The sequence below is a fragment of the Cetorhinus maximus genome, chromosome 15, assembly GCF_964194155.1.
Source record: "Cetorhinus maximus chromosome 15, sCetMax3.hap1.1, whole genome shotgun sequence".
NCBI classification, from domain to species: domain Eukaryota; kingdom Metazoa; phylum Chordata; class Chondrichthyes; order Lamniformes; family Cetorhinidae; genus Cetorhinus; species Cetorhinus maximus.
The window spans coordinates 6,367,021-6,386,558 of record NC_135893.1 but is presented as its reverse complement, the minus strand read 5'-3'; the positions used below and the strand labels follow the sequence as shown (position 1 = coordinate 6,386,558).

The 19,538-nt window shown below is 41.5% G+C and overlaps 1 protein-coding gene across 5 annotated transcripts in view; it reads left to right on the top strand.

Moving 5' to 3' along the window:
• The window catches only part of ctnnbip1 (catenin, beta interacting protein 1), a 91,093-nt gene that overhangs the window by 10,671 nt on the left and 60,884 nt on the right, over nucleotides 1–19,538 (top strand). For 3 of the 5 annotated variants that reach the window (XM_078557819.1, XM_078557823.1, XM_078557821.1), the window contains one exon: nucleotides 19,330–19,453. In XM_078557819.1, coding sequence (XP_078413945.1) covers nucleotides 19,330–19,453 — 124 coding nt within the window. Of the gene's footprint in view, nucleotides 1–12,619; nucleotides 12,658–19,329; nucleotides 19,454–19,538 lie in introns of those variants that run through there. The other 2 variants (XM_078557820.1, XM_078557824.1) reach the window with 2 other exon arrangements.

Sequence of the window (19,538 nt, the reverse complement as noted above, 5' to 3'; positions counted from 1 at the left end):
GTTTTGATCCTCTAGAGTGGTGTCAATAGAGCTTGTAGCTGCTTATCTTTCTAAGGTCACCAGACATTTTAAAATGCAACATAATTCTGAAGGATTGCCTTCATGCTTTATTTTCAACTCTGAGGCTGTAGTGTTGTGAATGTTGTAATGCATCATCAGGTTTTGCTTGATTTGAAGTGTAATTTTCTGTACCTGTTTTCAGCTAGAATTAATATCCTTATGACAACAGGGGAATTTACTAATGCATGTGTTGGATCTTGACTTGCCACTTCCGACCCCCTCACCCTGCCTCCTCCCCACAGCATCCAAATTTTCTCTCCTCTCTCCATCCGCAGTGGTGTGGATCTGCTGCAGCTCTCTGCCACCTTGCTCAAGTGACTATCTCTCAGTACAAGGCTGGATAGGAAGTGTCAGCATTCTTTTTGGAGATGGAGAATATTGCAGTCATGTCTCATCCACTCATCTTTTGATATCCATGCACTTTGCAGCAGAATGCAGTATATAATGACCATTAGCAGGAGCCCTGGGTGATTTAATTGACTGCTCCCTACCCCACCCATCAATGGCTCTGAGTTGATTGTAGTGCACTCAGCTGCCACTCAGCTAACTCAACCCAAACTGGGAAACAAAGCTGGACTATACTGCTGGGTATATGATCTTTACTCACCAGAATGGATACTGATGCTTTGGTGTCATAGTTAGAGCCTGTTGGTCACACAGCAGAAATAATCTGTACCAAGATGTATACTTGAAAGGGAAAGATTTACCTGGCTATGGGAAAAGAGCAGAGGAGCGAGACTAATTGAATAGCTTTCAAAAAACTAGAACAGGCACTTTGTGTTTTAGAATTCTATAACTCTATTATGATTTGGGTGCTATGATTATCGTTTGTTTATGCTGTAGATTTGTTATTAATGCATTATTAAATCAAGCAACCTTTCAAATGAGACGTTAATCCAAGACTCCATGTGCCTGTTCAGGTAGATATAAAAGATCCCACAGTACTATTCAAAGAAGAACAGGTGAGCTCTTCCAGTGGCCTAGCCAATGTTAATCCCTTGATCAACATCACTAAAAGAGCTTTCCTGCTCATTTACTTCATTGCTGTTTGTGGGACCCCACTGTGTGCAGATTGCCTTCTGCCTTTGCCTCCAAGACAAGAGTGAAGCATTTAGGGCAAGGAAGGGTCTGTATAAATGCAGGTTTGTTTTTTCTTCCTGTCAGAAAACATTCTTGGTTGTGGCATGACAAGTATCTTACAGCTTTGCATCTGGAACTTGATTCCTAAACCCTTCTCTTCCTCAACTTTTAAAGCATCATCAAAATATTAACTTTTTAAGCATTCCTTTAGTACTCTACACTTATTCTGCAGCTCAGTGTCTTGTTCCCTCCCCACCGCCTTCCATAAATTACTGTGGGATTTTTGTGATGTTAAACAAGTTGTTTGATATTTCCCTGTAGGTTCCTTTGCAAAGTAGTTCTCATGAATAATTACAAGAGTTTTTTTTTTTATTAAGAATCCATTTGAAGAATCCTCTTATTTTATATATTTATTTATGGTATGTGAGCATTGCTGGCTAGGCCAGCATTTATTGCCCAACCCTTATTGCCCATGAGGGGTTGGTAGTGAGCTGCCTTCTTGAACTGCTGCAGTCCCTGTGGTTTAGGTACTCCCACAGTGCTGTTAGGGAGGGAATTCCAGGATTTTGATCCAGCAGCAGTGAAGGAACAGCTATATATTTCCAAGTTAGGATGGTGAGTGGCTTGGAGGGGAACTTCCCCTGTTCCCATGTATCTGCTGCCCTTGTCCTTCTAGATGGTAGTGGTCACGTGTTTGGAAGGTACTGCCTAAGGATCCTTGGTGAGTTCTTGCAGTGCATCTTGTAGATGGTACAGATTGCTGCCACTGTTCAACGGCGGTGGTGGGAATGAATATTTGTGGATGGGATTCCAATCAAGTGGGCTGCTTTGCCCTGGACGATGCCAAGCTTTTCAAGCGTTGGAGCTGCACTCATCCAGGCAAGTGGAGAATATTCCATCACACTCCTGACTTGTGCATTGTAGATGGTGGACAGGCTTTCGGGAGTCGGGAGGTGAGTTACTCACCGCAGGATTCCCAGCCTCTGACCTGCTTTTGTAGCCACAATATTCATATGGCTGGTCCAGTTGAGTTTCTGGTCAATGGTAATCCCCAGGATTTTGATAGTGGTAGATTCAGCAATGGTAATGTCATTGAACATCAAGGGATGATGGTTAGATTCTCCCTCTTTGGAGATGATCATTGTTTGGCACTTGTGTGGCCTGAATATTACTTGCCATTTGTCAGTCCAAGCCTGGATATTGTCCAGGTCTTGCTGCATTTGGACATGGACTGCTTCAGCATCCGAGGAGTTGTGAATGGTGTTGAACATTGTGCAATCATCCGTGAACATCTCCACTTCTGACATGATGGAAGGAAGGTCATTGATGAAGCAGCTGAAGATGGTTGGGCCTAGGACACAACCCTGAGGAACTCCTACAGTGATATCCTAGAACTGAGATGATTGATCTCCAAAAACCACAACCATCTTCCTTTGTTATGATAGATGCTAGATATGACTCCAAAAAGCGGAGAGTTTTCCCACGATTCCAACTGACCCCAGTTTTGCTAGGACTGCTTGATGCCACATTCGGTCAAATGCTGCCTTGATGTTAAGGGCAATCACTCTCACCTCATCTCTGGAGTTCAGCTCTCTTATCCATGTTTAAATCAAGGCTGTAATGAGGTCAGAAGCTGTGTGACCCTGGCGGAATCCAAACTGAGCGTCAGTGAGCAGGTTATTGCTGAGCTAAGTGCCGCTTGATAGTACTGTTGATCACCCCTTCCATTACTTTTACTGATGATCGAGAGTAGACTGATGGGACGGTAATTGGCCGGGTTGGATTCGCCTTGTTTTTTGTGTACAGGACATATCTGGGCAATTTTTCACATTGCCTGGTGTATGTCAGTGTTGTAGCTGTACTGGAACAGCTTGACTAGGGGTGCGACAAGTTCTGGAGCACAAGTCTTCAGTACTATTGCTGGAATATTGTCAGGGCCCATAGCCTTTGCAGTGGGCACTATCAAGGTTGAGCAGAATAAGTGTGACGGTGAGGTAAATTTGGAAATAGTGGTTTGGTGGCCAGATGCAATGTATCTCAGGCTGTTAAAAGGAGTCAAGGAGGAAATTGTGGAGGGTCTGACCATCATTTTCCAATCGTCACTGGATACAGATTAGGTGCCGAGGGTTGGAGGTCTGCTAATGTTGTACCTTGTTTAAAAAGGGAGCGAGGGATAAACCAAATAATTACAGGCCCGTCAGTCTGACCTCTGTAGTTGGAAATTATTGGAATCAATTCTGAAGGACAGAATAAACTGTCACTTAGAAAGGCAGGGATTAGTCAAGGGTGGTCATCATGGATTTGTTATGGGAAGGCCATATCTGACTAACTTGTTTGAATTTTTTTGAGGAAGTAACAAGGAAGGTTGATCATTGCAGAAGAGTTAATGTGGCCCACATGGATTTTAGCAAGGCTTTTGACAAGGTCCCACATGGCAGACTGGCTAAAAAAAATAAAAACCCATGAGATCCAGGAGAATGTAGCAAATTGGATACAAAATTGGCTCAGTGGCAGGAAACAAAGGGTAATTAATTGGTGAGGGATGTTTTTGTGACTGGAAGGCTGTTTCCAGTGGGGTTCCGCAGGGCTCTGTACTAGGGTCCCTGTTTTTGTGGTATATATTAATGATTTGGACGTAAATGTAGGGGGAATGATCAAGAAGTTTGCAGACGGCACAACAATTGGCTGCCCGGTTGGTAGCGAGGAGGATTGCTGTAGACTGCAGGAAGATATTAATGGACTGGTCAGGTGGGCAGAAAAATGGCAAATGGAATTCAACCCAGAGAAGTGTGAGGTGATGTATTTGGGGAAGTCAAACAAGGCAAAGGATTACACAATAAATAGGAGGATACTGAGAGGAGTAGAGGAAGTGAGACACCTTGGAGTGAGTATCCACAGATGCCTGAAGGTAGTAGGACAAGTTAATAAGGTGGTTAAGAAGGCGCTTGGAATCCTTTTCAGCCCAGGCATAGAATAGAACAGCAGGGAGGTTATGTTGGAACTATATAAAACATTAGTTAGACCACAGCTTGAGTACTTTGTGCAGTCCTGGTCACCTCATTACAGAGAGGATGTAATTGCGTTTGAGAGGGTACAGAGGAGATTTGCCAGGATGTTGCCAGGACTGGAAAGTTGTAGCTATGAGGAAAGATTGGATAGGCTGGGGTTGTTCTCCTTGGAGCAGAGGAAGCTGAGGGGAGATTTGAGCGAGATGTACAAAATTGTGAGAGACCTGGGTAGAGTGGATGGGAAGAGCCTATTTACTTTAGAAGAGAGGTCAGTGACTCAGGGGGCATAGATTTCAAGTGATTGGTAGAAAGATTAGAGGGGTGATGAGGAAAATCATTTTCACTCGGGGTTTTGGGGGTCTGGAACTCACTGCCTGAAAGGGTAGTAGAGGCAGAAACCCTCAACTCATTTAAAAGGTGTCTGGATATGCACCTCAAGTGTTGTAACCTGCAGGGCTACAGATCAAATGCTGGAAAATGCCAGCGCAGATGTGATAGGCCGAGTGGCCTCCTTCTGTGCTGTAAACTTTCTATGAATCTATGATGCTGTCAGCCTTAGGAATTAAAGACCCCAAGATTACTTAATGAGCAAGAACACATGGCAAACTAGGAGTTCAGATGTAACCAAGTTTGGAATAAAACAGAAATTGGGAAAGTTGCAAAAGTAAAAATGCTGTGTGCTGTTGCTTTGCTTTGGAGGAGAAAATATCTCTTTTTATTTGTCCCTTTTTCTTCTGACTAATGCTGGAGTAAGGTTCCATGGATGCTCTTTGGTGCAATGTGGACAAATTTCACCTATTGAACTTGATAGCTAGACTGCTGGGCTGCTCAATCATGGTGTGCATCACAGTCAAACCTGCTTTCTCTCTGTTGGGCCTCCATATACACTTATTCTCCAACTGGAATTACAAGACTATAATGAACTGTGGGAGTCCTGATTGATCTGTAGTTCGACCTGTGTCTCCCAGCTCAGAAGCACCAAGATTAAATGTAAAACACCTGCCATTACCCCAGCTGAGACCAGCTAATTTCGGGAGATTGAGTCTGGAGTATCTATGATCAGGTCCGACTCGTTCTGCATTACAATGAATTCATCAACTGATGCCTTAGAGGACCAATTTTGGAGTTTTCTTGTCATTGCCCATTATCCAGCTAGGGTTGGAAAATGAATATAAATGTTAGCTGAGTTGAACAGTAAAGCTGACAATTTAAAATCCCTTTAACATGACTGATGCCATTGGCTTTTTACTATATAATGCTCATTAAGAAGGTTATATTGTATTTTCAAGACAGAGCATTTTAGAAAAATGTATTGCCTTGTGAATTAAATGTAATTTTAAAACCATTAGTTCTGTTCTTCACATTGAGACCCTGACTGATGAAAGAGTAATTGGAGATCTTTTTCTTTTTATCTTTGTGTTACAGCATCAAGAAAAAGTGTAATCTTATTTCAGTCATTAGTGCAGTTGTTTGAACAGAGTAGGATCTATTTTAATACAGTTACAACATGAAATCTGAGCTGAGGATGAGAGAAGAGTAGATTGTCTCGATCATTTCAGACATGAAAATGCATTGTGACGCTGCCTTGGCACCAGCCTCCCCAGCTGAGATCTCCTTTATAATGACAGCTGACCAAGGAAATCTTAAAGCAGAGTGAAGCCAAAAGCTGTGACTGACACCAATTCAGCTGTCTAATGTTTGAAGGTCTGCTTATCCTGTGCTTCTATCTTGAATTTATTTCAAACTCTGTATTTGGTACTTGGTACCGCAGTAAATTAATAGCAATTTGTTGTGCTTGGAGGGTTGAATAAGAGGCGAAATGCAAATGGATTTGGTTTTCACATCTGATTTTTGCATAGCATGTATAATCAGTAATTACATTTAGCTTCTAAGTACTGAAATTAAATCCAGATCTAACTTGTCTACAATTTTGCATACTAATCCATTGCCTGGTCTTTATACAATTATACCAGTAATCCTATGGAAAAGCCATGTAAAATAATCTAGGGTAAAAATATTCAAGGCTAAATGTGATACTGGATTTGTAATTCACTCCTGTAAATATTTGCTTGTATGCAAACATTGGTGTAAGATATAGCATGCACTTTTTCTCTCATCTCCACCACACCCCCCAAAAAAATGGATGGCTCAGTAGGTAATTGTATTACGTGACACCAAGCAATATGTTGGAAAGGTCCAAGTTTGTTTGCTCTTTGTTATGGGTCCAGTAGTCTAAAATCAGTTATGCAGCTGGTGGGTCACTATGATTGGGTATCATGTCCCTGGACAAAGAATTGGTAAAAATTAGCAAGGGTCTCTATTCATTCCTTTCCTTTGATCTGAGTTGGAACGTTTGGGTTCTCGTCCCACTCCAGAGATTTGAGCACAACAATCTAGACTGACAATTCAGTGCAGTACTGAGAATATGTTGCACTGTTGGAAGTGCCATCTTTTGGTTCTGATGCTAAACTGAGGCTGCATCTGAGGTGGGCATAAAAGATCCCATGGAACTATTTCAAAGAAGAACAGGGTAGTTCTCCTCAATGGCCCACGCTCATCCCTCGATTGCCATCACACCAAAACAGATTATTTGGTCATTGCCACATTGTTGTTTGTGGGAGTTTCCTGTGTGCAAATTGGCTGTAGAGTTTCCTACATTACAACAGTGATTGCTTTCAAAAGTATTTCATTGAGGGTAAAGTGCTTTGGAACGTCCTGAAGTCATACAAGCTGCTATATAAATACAAGTCTTTCTTTCTTTTTGGCCCTCTAGTAAATGCATGGGGCTGTGGATGGCAGGTGGTCAATTTTACAGACAATCCCCAAACTTGTAGGTGCACTGGAATCAAATAAAGCAGCCCAGAAATTACAGAACAAGCTAGACAGAATAATGTAAATGGGCAGGAAGAAGACCAGATGAAATTTAATGCAAGCAACCGTGAAGTATTGCACAGAGGAAGGAAACATTGCTGGCACATGGACTCTATGAATGGTGTTGAAAAAGCTAATGATGAAGCTCAAAGGAGTCTGAGTAGACTTGCTGCTCAAAATGACTAACCAACGCAGAGCAGCAGTCAACAAAGTCAATAGAATGCTGAACTATATAACCAAGACAGTACAGTTGAATTAACAAAGGTTGTGATCGACTGTGAAGTGTCCTGGTCAGGCTCAATGTGTCCAGTTCCATTCGCTGAGAAACAAGAGAAGATAATCGAGCATTGCAGGCAGTGTTGGCAAGAACCATGAGGGTGATTCCTTGTGTCAGAGGCATGAGTAATGAGAAAAACTGAAAATATGGGGACTTTGTGTCTGAGAGGTGACTTTATGCAGTAGTTAAGGAAATAGAAGGGATATTTCTGGAATACTACTTTAAATTAATTTGCAACAGTTGGAAAAGTGATCACAGGTTCAAACTAGCAAATGGATTTTAGAACCGATAACAGGAAGTTCTTCACAAAGAGGGATCAGCACTAATTAATTTCCAGATAGAGTAGTGGAGGTGAAAGCCTTGTCATCATTTAAGAGACAATTGGATGTTGCAATAATGAGACTATTATAAGTTTCAATTTGGAAGGACAAGTCAAGTTGAGCCAAATGGCCTTCCTAATCAGCAATTACTTTGTGACCTACTGAAGAAAGGATTAACCTGTGGTTTAAATGACCTACTAGGTAACAAGCACATTCACACGTCAAGAGTAGTATTTGGTGGAGGAATCAGAACGGCTGTTTGTGAAACTTTGCTGTAGAATGAGTCACAGTTTTGAGGAGCAGACAGGTAAAATCTGTACGGGGAAAGATGACGGAGAGGAGCTTTATGGATATTTTACAAACATAGGATAGTGTTGAGCAGTCAGCTTTTTCAAAAGAGGAAAGAACTACGGTTTTGTGGTAAGTTATTGAATAGCATTGATTGTGGTAAAATTATTTGTAGAATACAGGATGCATAATTATTTTACATCTAAAGAGGATGAGTGTGAAGGCAGTCGTCAGTTTGGTTTGAAAGTGATCATGTCCTGGCTTATTAGAATATTTTGAGTTAACTAAGTTAGAGGATGAATCTGGTGGAAATACTCAGTAGGTCTGGCAACATGCGTGGAGGGAGAAACAGAGTTAACGTTTCAGGTCAATGTCTTTTTATCAGAACTAATTCAGCAAATATAGCTTACTTGGGTTTCAAAAATATGTTTGGTGAGATGAGACCAGTGGGAAAGATTTAAGCCTCATGAAATAGGTGACAAGTTATCCTGATGGATGAACGATAGCAGGTAAATGGTGGTGATAAATGGAATATGCTCTCTTTGTAATAAAGTAATCAGTGGTGTCCTTCAGGAATCTGCCCTTGCATCTCTGTTGTTCATATTGTTTGTAAATGAACATGAAACATATCGAGAAAAATAGTGTTAAACTTACTAACGGCACGCATCTGATGAAAGGAGACTGTTCATGGTTAAAAAGACTTGGACCACTTTATGTGGGTGGGCAGATGGATTTTATTGGAGATAATTGGAGGGCAATGTATGTGGGGGAAAAGGTAATAATATACATATGTAATCAGAGAGAGTGGAAAGAATTTGAGTAATCACTCATCATACCACAAGAAAACATCTGGTATCCTGAAACAATTATCAGTGAAGCAGATTGGGTACCCAAATATTTCTGGAGCACACCGGATTACAAATCTGAATAAATTGGATGGATTTCGTACTGCTCAATGGTGATGTCAATTCTAGAGTATTAAAAAATGTTTGGAGAAGACTAACCAAGCTTTGAGAGATTATGAGGAAAGACTCAAGAGATCAAACTTATTTTCATTTGAGGGGAGAGATTGTGGAGGGACATGATACAGGTCTTTAAAATAATGAGAAGTGCAGATAAGATGGAAATTCACAAAACTGTTTCTCTTGGACAATGAACATAGAATTAGAGGTCACGAGTTCAAAATTCAAAAGCTTCAAGCAAGAATAGAGATTGGAAAATATGCCTTTTCCCACAAGATAATACTCTTATAGAAAGTAGTTGGCATTAACTAAACTGAAAGCTTTAAAGGGAAGCTGGATTTGACACTTTATTGAAAAGGAAGACATGGCAATAGAGAATTTTTGTTTTTCAGGAATAGGGACAGAATTTAGTGTTCCTTAATGTAGGGTTTAACAGGTTAATTTTGAAATAAAAGTCTGTGAAAGAATAATCACATGGACTCTGGGTGGAGTGAATGGTTTTTCTTGCTGTAGACATTATGACTTAAGCATTGGAAAGGCCAAAGCCAGTCACTGTCGCAGGCGCCATCACCCTACCCGGCCACTGCCACAGGCACCATCACCCTACCCGGCCACTGCCGCAGGCACCATCACCCTACCCGGCCGCCGCCGCAGGCACCATCACCCTACCCGGCCGCCGCCGCAGGCGCCGTCACCCTACCCGGCCACCGCCGCAGGCGCCGTCACCCTACCCGGTCACTGCCGCAGGCGCCGTCACCCTACCCGACTACTCAGGCTGAACCAGACTCGTGCTGAATTTACAATTCCTTATCTTCTCCAATGCAGACCACCTACAATCCACCACATTCTATTCTCCACCTCCATCTCTACCTAAACCCACCTGCCACTAATACCTTTGCTGGTGTCTGTTACCTTCTGACCTGACTGTTTGAATGTTCTACTGGCTGGCCTGTCTTCCTTCCTGTATCCCCCCTAAACGTCAACTCATCAAAAACTTTGCTACCCATTTCTTACCTTGCATCAGTTCATACTTGCCCATCACATCTGCCCTCACTGATCTGCATTAGCCCCTGCTCCCCAATACCTCAAATTGCAAATCTTCTTCCTTGCATTTAAATCTTTTTGAAGTATATGTAGTTAGATCACATATTAGCCATGATCCCATTGAACGGTGGTGGATCAGGTTCGAGGGGTGAAATGGCCTGCTGCTGTTCCAGTGCCTTGCCCCATGCTATCTCTGGAGCTTCCTCCAGCGCTGAACACCACCCCAAGGAACTTTGTTTTTCTGACTCTCTCCTTTTGTCTATCCCTTCCTTCCTTTGTCCGAATATTTGTGATGGTGCTTTCAACTGTCTAGGCCTCAGGCCCTGGAACTCCCTACCTCCCCCTTTCTCCCTCCTTTAAGGCCATCCTTAAAACCCAGACCTTTGACTAAACCTTTGGCCGCTTCTCTTAATGTCCCATTACTTGGATGAACATTCATTTTCTATATAAATACTAGCTGGTTCTGTTCTTTTATAATGGCAATGAGGACAATAAATTGGTCTGCTATGGATGAAGTTTCTGAACATACCATTGTGCAAAATAAGTTCAAGAGTTTGATTACTTGATCACTATCAAAGGTCGAAAGTAGAATAATGGTTAGTTGTCCTTAATTTTTCCAGCAAGGAACATGTATGGTGGGCCATTGAGCGTGTTCCACTAACATTCAATGAGATCATGGCTGATCTGTGGCCTAATTCCATATACCCGTCTTTGCCCATAATCCTTAAAGATTTTGGTTAAAAAAAGTCTATCGATCTTAGATTTAAAATTAACAGTGGACCCAGCATCACCACCTTGAGGAAGTGAGCTCCAAACACCCACCAACCTTTACATGTGGAAGTATTTCCTAACTTCACTCCTGAAAGAAAAGCAAAGTACTACAGTGCCGGAAATCTGAAATAAAAGCAGAAAGTGCTGGAAGTACTCAGCAGATCTGGCAGCATCTATGGAGAGAGAAACAGTTAAAATTTCAGGCCGATGACCTTTCATCAGAACAGCCATACCCATATCCTGACAATCTGCGGGGGAGGTGGGGGGTGTTATGGTGGTGGTGATGTTGAGGGAACTCTGGTTGAATTACAGTTTCAAGATTTTACATTATAGTAGATTTATGTGAGACCCTAACATATAAATAAATTAAAAATTTTGACTTTATTTTCACACTAAAGATTCCTACCGTCTCTACAGCAGCACTTACCCATATTCAGTCTGTTCCGACTATGTATTGAGTGTTAGCTGGGGAACAGATGCCTTGTAATTGAAAACAAAGCGTCCTTTTCTTTCCCATTGCCATAAATAGGTCATGATGGAGTAAGACATCCTTTCACAATTTGGAGCCAAGACACACTGTGCTAATGTGAGCAGCTGAGAACAAAAACCAGGAAGTGTGTGTTTTTTTTTCATATAAACTCATGTAGTTCTAGCTTGCTTTCCTCAAAAGTACTTTACAAAGGAGTTATATTACCCAGTTTGTGTGTATGCAGAGCTGAATGTCTGCACCAGTGCCAACTATGTAGCGCGTTTCTGCTTACCCGAAGCACAATCTGCCAAGAAGCTTGAGACCACCTCCAGCAGGTGGGGACAACTACAGCCAAGTGCAAAGCTAAATTTAAACTCGATTTTCATGTTAGCAGGAGTAGACTGTCTCGCTTTATCATATAGCTGTAATGCACAGAGCTCCGTTGTCCTGGATAAATGGTGACTTGGGAGCCTGTATTGTGACTTGAGCGTGCCAACCCTGTGTCACTCTGTATAGTTACTTGTCATGGACGTAGGCATTGGCAGGGAGGGGGATGTGGATGGGTGCAAGGCAGGGTGTTTTGAGGAAGATGTGTTTCCCTTCACCCACGTTTTATTGCCGATGTCTCACTCATTTCATCCCTCCTCCTCTGCTTCAAACCTGTGAAATGCTCGTGATGGTTTCTTCCCACTCCCCCCAACACCCCAAAACAACAACGCTTTGTATGTGGTAGTGCTTCTTGTGTCTGACCTGCACCTGTAGCAAAACTAACCTCTCGAGAGTTAATTGCTTTCCCTTTCCAGCGTATTTTATATTAAGATGTAGGATAGGAACATCCGAATGCCATGAGATCTTTGCTCCTGTAAGAAAAATCAGAATAATGAAACAGTGTGCATGTTCACTATTCTGTTTTTGCTGTATTCCATTGTTTGAATATGAGATGAAAAAATACCAGTTTTGATATCTCAGAATTTTTTGAAAAAAACTTGTTTCACCCCATTTGATTTTGTGTGGATTTGCATGGATATTTAATTTTGGTCGTCAAAACAGTAAGCAAGGCATTGGTATCAAGTACTGTCGCAGCTTTGAGAATTGACAGCAGCTTCAGTGCATCAAATGTGGTAACCCACTGCCCCATGAAATTAAAATCGATAATTTACTTGAAAGACCTCACTTAATTTGCTGAGTAAATGTGTTTGCTTTGTGTTCTTGCGCTTCATAGTGACACACATGCACACCATAAAATGAATTGGAGTTTTGCACCGACTTGTGTTCTGTTTTATTTCTTAGAACGGAGGTCTTTTTAGCTCATGTCACTGTGGTGCTGACGCTCTTCATTCAGTAGCCAAAAATGTGCAGTAATTTCTCTTGGTTCTCAGCTAAGCTGTTCTCCCGGGCAGGGGGTGGTGGGTGGTGAGTGGGTAGGCGGCAGGGGGGGAGGGGTGACAGATTCCTGTCAGTTGAGTACATAGCAGCTCCAGCGAAGGAAAATCATGAATCCATGCAGGTAAGCAGGATTTATGGTGTGAAAAGAGGACGACTGGGGGGGGAAAAAAGGAGTTTGTGTAATAAATACATTGCCACTAAGCTCAGCTACTGTCTGCTTATTTGTTTTTGAGCACAGTTTAAATTGATCAGTCGTGCCTCTCAGCTGTTGAAATCAGCACTGGTGTAAAATCATTCTGTGGTTGCTACAGCGTTCTTTTGTGCTGAGTAAATTTGTTCTTGCTGTGCTCAGATATAGATTGCTCAGGAGCATAACTGGACTTTTAAAGTGAAATGATTTTTTTTTCTCTGAAAGGAGAACATTTTAAGCGTGGCATTGCTGCATTGAAGAATAGGAAAAGATCTGAGACTTTAGATATTTAAAATAGGTAGCTCAACGTAACACTACCTGTTCATTTCTTTTCCATCTTAAAAAAAATGTTAAAGTGCTGCTTTAGTACATATCCCCATCGTAGAGATTAATAGTTGTGTCTCATGGAGGGACCCAAACCTCTAAACATATGAAACGCATACAAGTTTCCAAATACTGTAAGCTCCAGAGTTCTCTGCATATCGCTATATGACAAGCATGTGCTACATAACACTAAAACTATTAAGCAGCTGTTTTGCTGAAGGGGTCCTTCTACAGTGTGTGTCACAATGCTGTAGTCCTTTTGGATATCATGTCTCAGTTAGTTGCAATAACCTTGGCCCTTTGTGTCATAGCCTCAACCTTTTAAACATGCTCTGCATATTTGCCTTTTATGTAAAATTTAAAACCTGCAAGTGACATAAAGACATATAATCAAGTCTGAAAAATTTGTACTCTTTAATGGAATTACATCGTTGTAACTCCAGGTTTGAAGTACCTATTCTATCTATATTATATATAGTAATTGCGTTAGATCAGACATTATATTACAGTATAAATCTCTCTGCCTTCGGAAGGAGTACATCAAGAGAGCATAGCAGCATTGTGACACTTCTCAAAACCGCAAGTTTTGATAATCAGATAAGTTGTGCATGATAAGTCCAGGAAAGAAAATTGAAAACAAAAAAAATTATCTCATTGGGCTTGTGCAAAACATTGTGCTTAAGGCATAGAATGTATTATCTTCATTGGAGTATTCTGCATGCAATGCGATGATGAAGGGGTTATTGCAAGTTTGAAAACAATAAATTTTAATGACCAGAGCTCACCATTGTTTTGTTTCAAGACCCAATACTAGGTCACTGAACTGCAGATCCTGTGTCCATGCATACAATGGGAAGTATAAATCTTTAATTTAGAATCACTTAATTCAAATTATCTGTTAATTGACATTTTTAGGCACAAAAACCCTCCTGTGCTGTTTTATTTAAACTGCTTCATTCTAATAATTGATTATTCACATTTTCTAAGTATTTGAATTTAGATATTGCTGAAAAGCGAGACAAGTTGCCAAAGCTTTTGTCTTTGAAGTTACAGGAGTAGATTCTAACTGGTTTGAAAACCCGACCCAGAGGTTGGTTTAATTGAATTTTGACAAGTAGAATAAAACTTAGATGATTTGGGCCTTACTCTGGCCACAGTGTATCTGCAAACAGCACAAGACTATCATTTTGAATTCCCAGGAAGATCCCAGGCCACTTTTTGAGTGTTAACGATGAACTGGGAGGAGAATTAGCTCCTCCCAACAACAATTTAGATAGCAACTTCAGTGCACTGAAACATCCCAAGGTGCATTGTTAAGCAAAACTTTGACACATAAGGGGATATTAGAGGTGATGACCAAAAGCTTTGTCAAAGAGAGAGGTTTTAAGGGCCACCTTAAAGGAGGAGGGAGAGGTAGAGAGGTCCTCGGTAACTTTGAAGTATTTCACTGAAATTTCAATACTGGATGGTTAGAGCTTTGCACGGGTTTTAAGTTCATACAGGCTGAGCTTAGAGTGGAGAGCCTGAGTACCAAGTAGTGTGGGGCAAGCAGTTTAATGTGACGCTGTCAGCCTGTGCTCCCTAAAGCAAGTGCAAGCCATCTCAGTGCAAAGTTAACCCTTGTCCCAAAATGGCTGTTTTCAAGTGTAAGAGTTGTAAGATGTGCTTATTTATTAGATTTTCATTTCTGAACAAGAAAATTTTATTTAAATACATTTAGTCTTTGACAAGTCACATCACTGAAATAGCAACATCTAACGTCATTAAGTTATAATGAAATTTCTGAACTCTTGAGGTTGTAGCATAAGATACATTTAAGGGGAAGCCAGATTGGCATACAAGAGAGAAAGCTAAAGTTTGTGCTGATAGGGTAAGATGAGGCTCAAGTGGAGCATTATCACTGGCATGAACCAAATGGCTGAATGGCTTGTCCCTGTGCTATAAATTCAGTGTAATTCTCACGGATCATAGAGAATTTGCATGTGTTGTAGGTTCAATTTTTGATGTGTGCTGAGTTCGCTGATCTTAGCTGGGGCAATTGTACAGATGCTACAATGCTTCAGTGAAACTGGGCTATGGAAGAAAGAACTGTCGTGGGATGTTGCTCCTTCTGCTGGAAGGTATTTTTTGTGTGAAGACAGGATCAGGTTGAGTTGAAGTGTTTCCCACTCTTAAATAATCTGCTGATAATTGTTGGCTGAACTCGCAAATGAAGGTTGGACACCAGTTCCAGAAGAGGGCTGGTACCCCAGTACAATGGCTACCATTGCCAAGAGAGGGAAAGAACTGAGAGGGAATCTATTGCAAATTATATATAACCAGGGAAGAAAGAAGGGCATTTATATAGTGGCTTACACAATCACTGGTTGTCCTCAAGTACTTTATAGTTGAAATACTTTATGTATTAATTGGTTTAATGTAGGAAACATGGCAGCCAATTTGCATACAGCAAGCTCCTACAAACAAGTGATAATATAAAAGCAAACTACTGCAGATGCTGGAAATCTGAAATAAAAACAGAAAATGCTGGAAAAACTCAGGTTCGGCAGCATCTGTGGACAGAGGAAGAGTTCACATTTTGAGTCTAATTTGACTGTTCAGAGCTGGAGGGAAGTAGAAATGTGATGGGTTTTATGCTGTTGAAAAGTGGGGGGAGGGGCAGATGGAGCAAATAGAAGTCAGGGATAGGTTGGAGGTCAGGAGAGATTAAATGACAAAGATGTCATGGAACATAAGACAAAAAGAGTGGTAATGATAGTATTAAAGACTAAAGTAGATGTCAGTAGTGGAATAAAGGCCCGCTAAAGCACTGCCTGAAAGCTAAATAGCAAAAGGTTCATAGCAGAAATAGGGTCAGCACTGTGTGAAAGCAAACATGAGAACAAGATAACAGACTGGCACTTGGGAGCGGGGGGGAAGAGGAGAAAATCAAAATGGTGGACAGAGTTCATGGTCTGAAGTTGAATTCACTGTTGAATCTAGAAGGCTATAAAATGCCTAGTCGGAAGGTGAGGTACTGTTCCTCCGTTGGGCTTCACTGGAACGTTGAAGCAGGCCGAGGACAGAAATGTGAGTATGAGAGCAAGATGGTGAATTGAAATAGCAAGCAACAGGAAGGCCGGGGTCATGACTGAATGGAGTGTCCTGCAAAGCAATCACCCAGTCTTTGTTTAGTCTCCCCAGTGTTGCGAAGACCATATTGTGAGCAGCAAACAGAGTACACTAAATTCTAAGAAGTGCAAGTAAATCGCTGTTTCACCAGGAAGGAGTGTTTGGGGCCTTGGGCAGTGTGTAGGGAGGAGTTAAAGGGGCAGGAGTAACACCGCCTGTGACTGTATAGGTAGGCACTGGGGGAAAGGTGTTGGGGGTGATAGAGGAGGTGACCAGGGTGTCACAGAGAAAACATTCCTTTTGGAATGCTGACAAGAGAAGTGAGGGGAAGATGTGTTTGGTAGTGGCATTGTGCTGGAATTGGCGAAAATGGCGGAGGATGATCCTTTGAATACAGAGGTGGGTGGGGTGGAAAGTGAGGACAAGGGGAAGCCTATCATGGTTTTGGGAGGGAGGGGAAGGGGTGAGGGCAAAAATGAGGGAAATGGGCCAAACACAGTTGAGGGCCCTGTCAACCATGGTGTGGGGGGGATACCTTGGCTGAAGAGAAGGGAAGACGTGTCAGAAGTACCATTGTGGAAGGTGGTATCATCAGAACGGATGCGACAGAGACAGAGAAACTGGGAGAATGATGTGAACCATGTGATAATGACCAGTTAATCTGTTTTGCGTGATGTTGGTTGAGGGATAAATATTGACCAGGACACTGTGTGAATTGCATTTGAAAGTGGAATGTCTTAATGCTCCTTCGATTTAGGATAGACCTTTTTACATCAGTCCAGTTATTTTTTAAAGATAAAACAGTCAATTTTATCCACTTTAAATGCTATACATCTAGAATTTATGGCACATGTAAGTGGTCTAAGTTTTTATTTACTGTAACCTTGCGTTACGGTCATTACACACCTTTCTGTAGCCAAGGGGAACCATTGTCCAGCTGAAAGGTTTTGTAGCAAGCTCTAAAAATAACGAAGTCCCTCTTTCCCAAGAGAGTAATTTTATATGTTGCCCATATCTACTGAAAGTCAGCTGTCCGTTGACAGTGGTGTAATTGCATGAAGTATTCAGATCTGCCTGGTGTCTCAAGGCTGAAGGTTACTGACTGATGCATGACGTTTGAACCACATAAACATCAATTCTGGCGAATGAGTTTGCTGAGGATTGTAAGTTGGCAGGCATATTGCAATAAGGGTTCAGTCCCAGGCAGAGGCAGAAACATGTCCTTACGTGTCCTTTTTCCTACAACATGCAATCTTCTGAGAAGCTTCAAAACAAAATGGGGGTTGGGTTGCAGTATTGCTTTTGTCATTTCACCTGCTAGATCTGAATCTGAATACAGTCTAGAACAATGGGTTGGATGTTTAGGCCCTGACTGTAATAGTATAAGCATGGGCAGTCAAAGCCTATTGGCTTGTGTATATTTTAAATTATTTTCCACCATTCTCAATCTTTCCCTTCCATGCCACAGCACCCCCACCCCCAAGGCACTAACCCTTAGATTCTGTGTAAGCCAGTGTCCCTTTGATACCTTACCCATTTGACGCTTAGTTAATGTTCACCCTGGACAGTAACATTATTGGGCTATTTGACTATAGTGCCAATGCACCTGATTCTACCCTCTCAGCAGTTCACACATCCTGCCTTCTAGCAGAGGTCACTGGATAGTGATAGGGTGTAGGGACGTTGACTAATTGTTGAGCCTGGTTGCTGTCCCAGTAAGCCATCAGCAATCAGCACAAATAGGGATTCAAACTCTGCACTGTTGGTCTGTCATATAGCATTAGATCAGGTGGGCACATTCACCCCTTAAATCCCCACTCTGCAAGTGAATTTGCCCGCGACAGAAAAGCTGCCTATAATTTGCACTAATTTCCGATACTTTAAAAACCAGGCACCATTGGTGCAGAATTACAGAAGGAGAGTGTACATGTTCAAACTGGTAAAATGTAAATTTAGGACTGATGTTGGGATGGTCTTCATACAAAAAGTGCCCAACACTTGGAATGGGCTCTTGGGTGGGATAGTGACAGCAAGAAACTTGGATTGATTTAAGGAAAGGCTGAATGACATGTTCGGGAGGATTTGGGTTGGTCCAAGAGTTTGTCCAGTCTTTCCTCATAGTCATTGTCACTGGCTGGTGTTGACAGAGTAAGTCAAATCTCAATTTTATTACACCTTTAACAAGAGAGACTGACCTTGTGGTTCTCCTCTACATCACTTCCAGGATTTGAATATCTTCCTCATGTCTCAGCGGCCAAAAACTAGATGCAGTATTCAAGGTGGTGTCGAAATAGAACATTGTACAGTTCCAACATGGGCAGCTCTCATTTATACCCCATTGATTATAGTTCAGCGAGCTGTTTACTTTGATTGCTGTTCCACAGTAACAGGATGTAATTGTTAAGTCCTTAGCTAATTCAACATGATGATCTATCAGACACATGTAGTTATTTATTTTTACTGAACAGCCCAGACTGTTTAATCCAGAGTTCAAAAAAAGAAAGACTGACTTGCATTTATCTAGCACTTTTAATGATATCAGAATGCCCCAAAAGTGCTTAACAGCCAATGAAGTACTTTTGAAGTGTAGTCATTGCTGTAATATAGGAAACATGAAAGTCAGTTTGCCATTTGTGTGGGACCTTGCACAATATGATAATGACCATAATCTGATTCAGTAATGTTGATTTGGGATAAATATTGGAGAACTCTTCTTCTCTGAAAAAGTACTGTGGGATCTTTTGCACACACCTGAGGGGGCTTCGGTTCACTATCACTCTGAAGAACTACACCTCTGACAATGTAGCATTCCCTCAAGTACTGCACTGGAGTGTCAGCCTAGATTTTGTACTCTAGCCTCTGGGTCATTCTGACTTGGAGTGCACTCCCCACTGAGCTCAAAATATGAGGCCCAAAATATGATTGTTGTAGCACTAGGAAATTTGGGGGTTTGACTCTGGGGCCTCATACGTGCAAGGAGTTTAGTGTTTTCCTGTCGAAATGCTTTGATTTCTTATTTAGAGATGTCTTTTCCATGTTTTCTGCAGCTAAACAGTTTTTAATTATAAATGTTGCTTTGATTATTGATGAAAGGGATTGCATCCTGAAGGATGAAAAAGCCTGAAAATATGGTACTTAAAGAAAAACATGTTTTTCTTATCATTTAAGTGACAACACAGTGACTGGAGCTGAACAGATGAACCGTGAAGGTGCCCACGGGAAGACTCCCGAGGAGATGTACATCCAGCAGAAGGTGCGAGTGCTGCTGATGCTGAGGAAGATGGGATCAAATGTGAGTGATGAACCAAACGTGCAAATCTAGTTTTAACTGTTTAACTAGGGGTATAGGTCTTTAATCTTTGTGAATAGAATTAAAG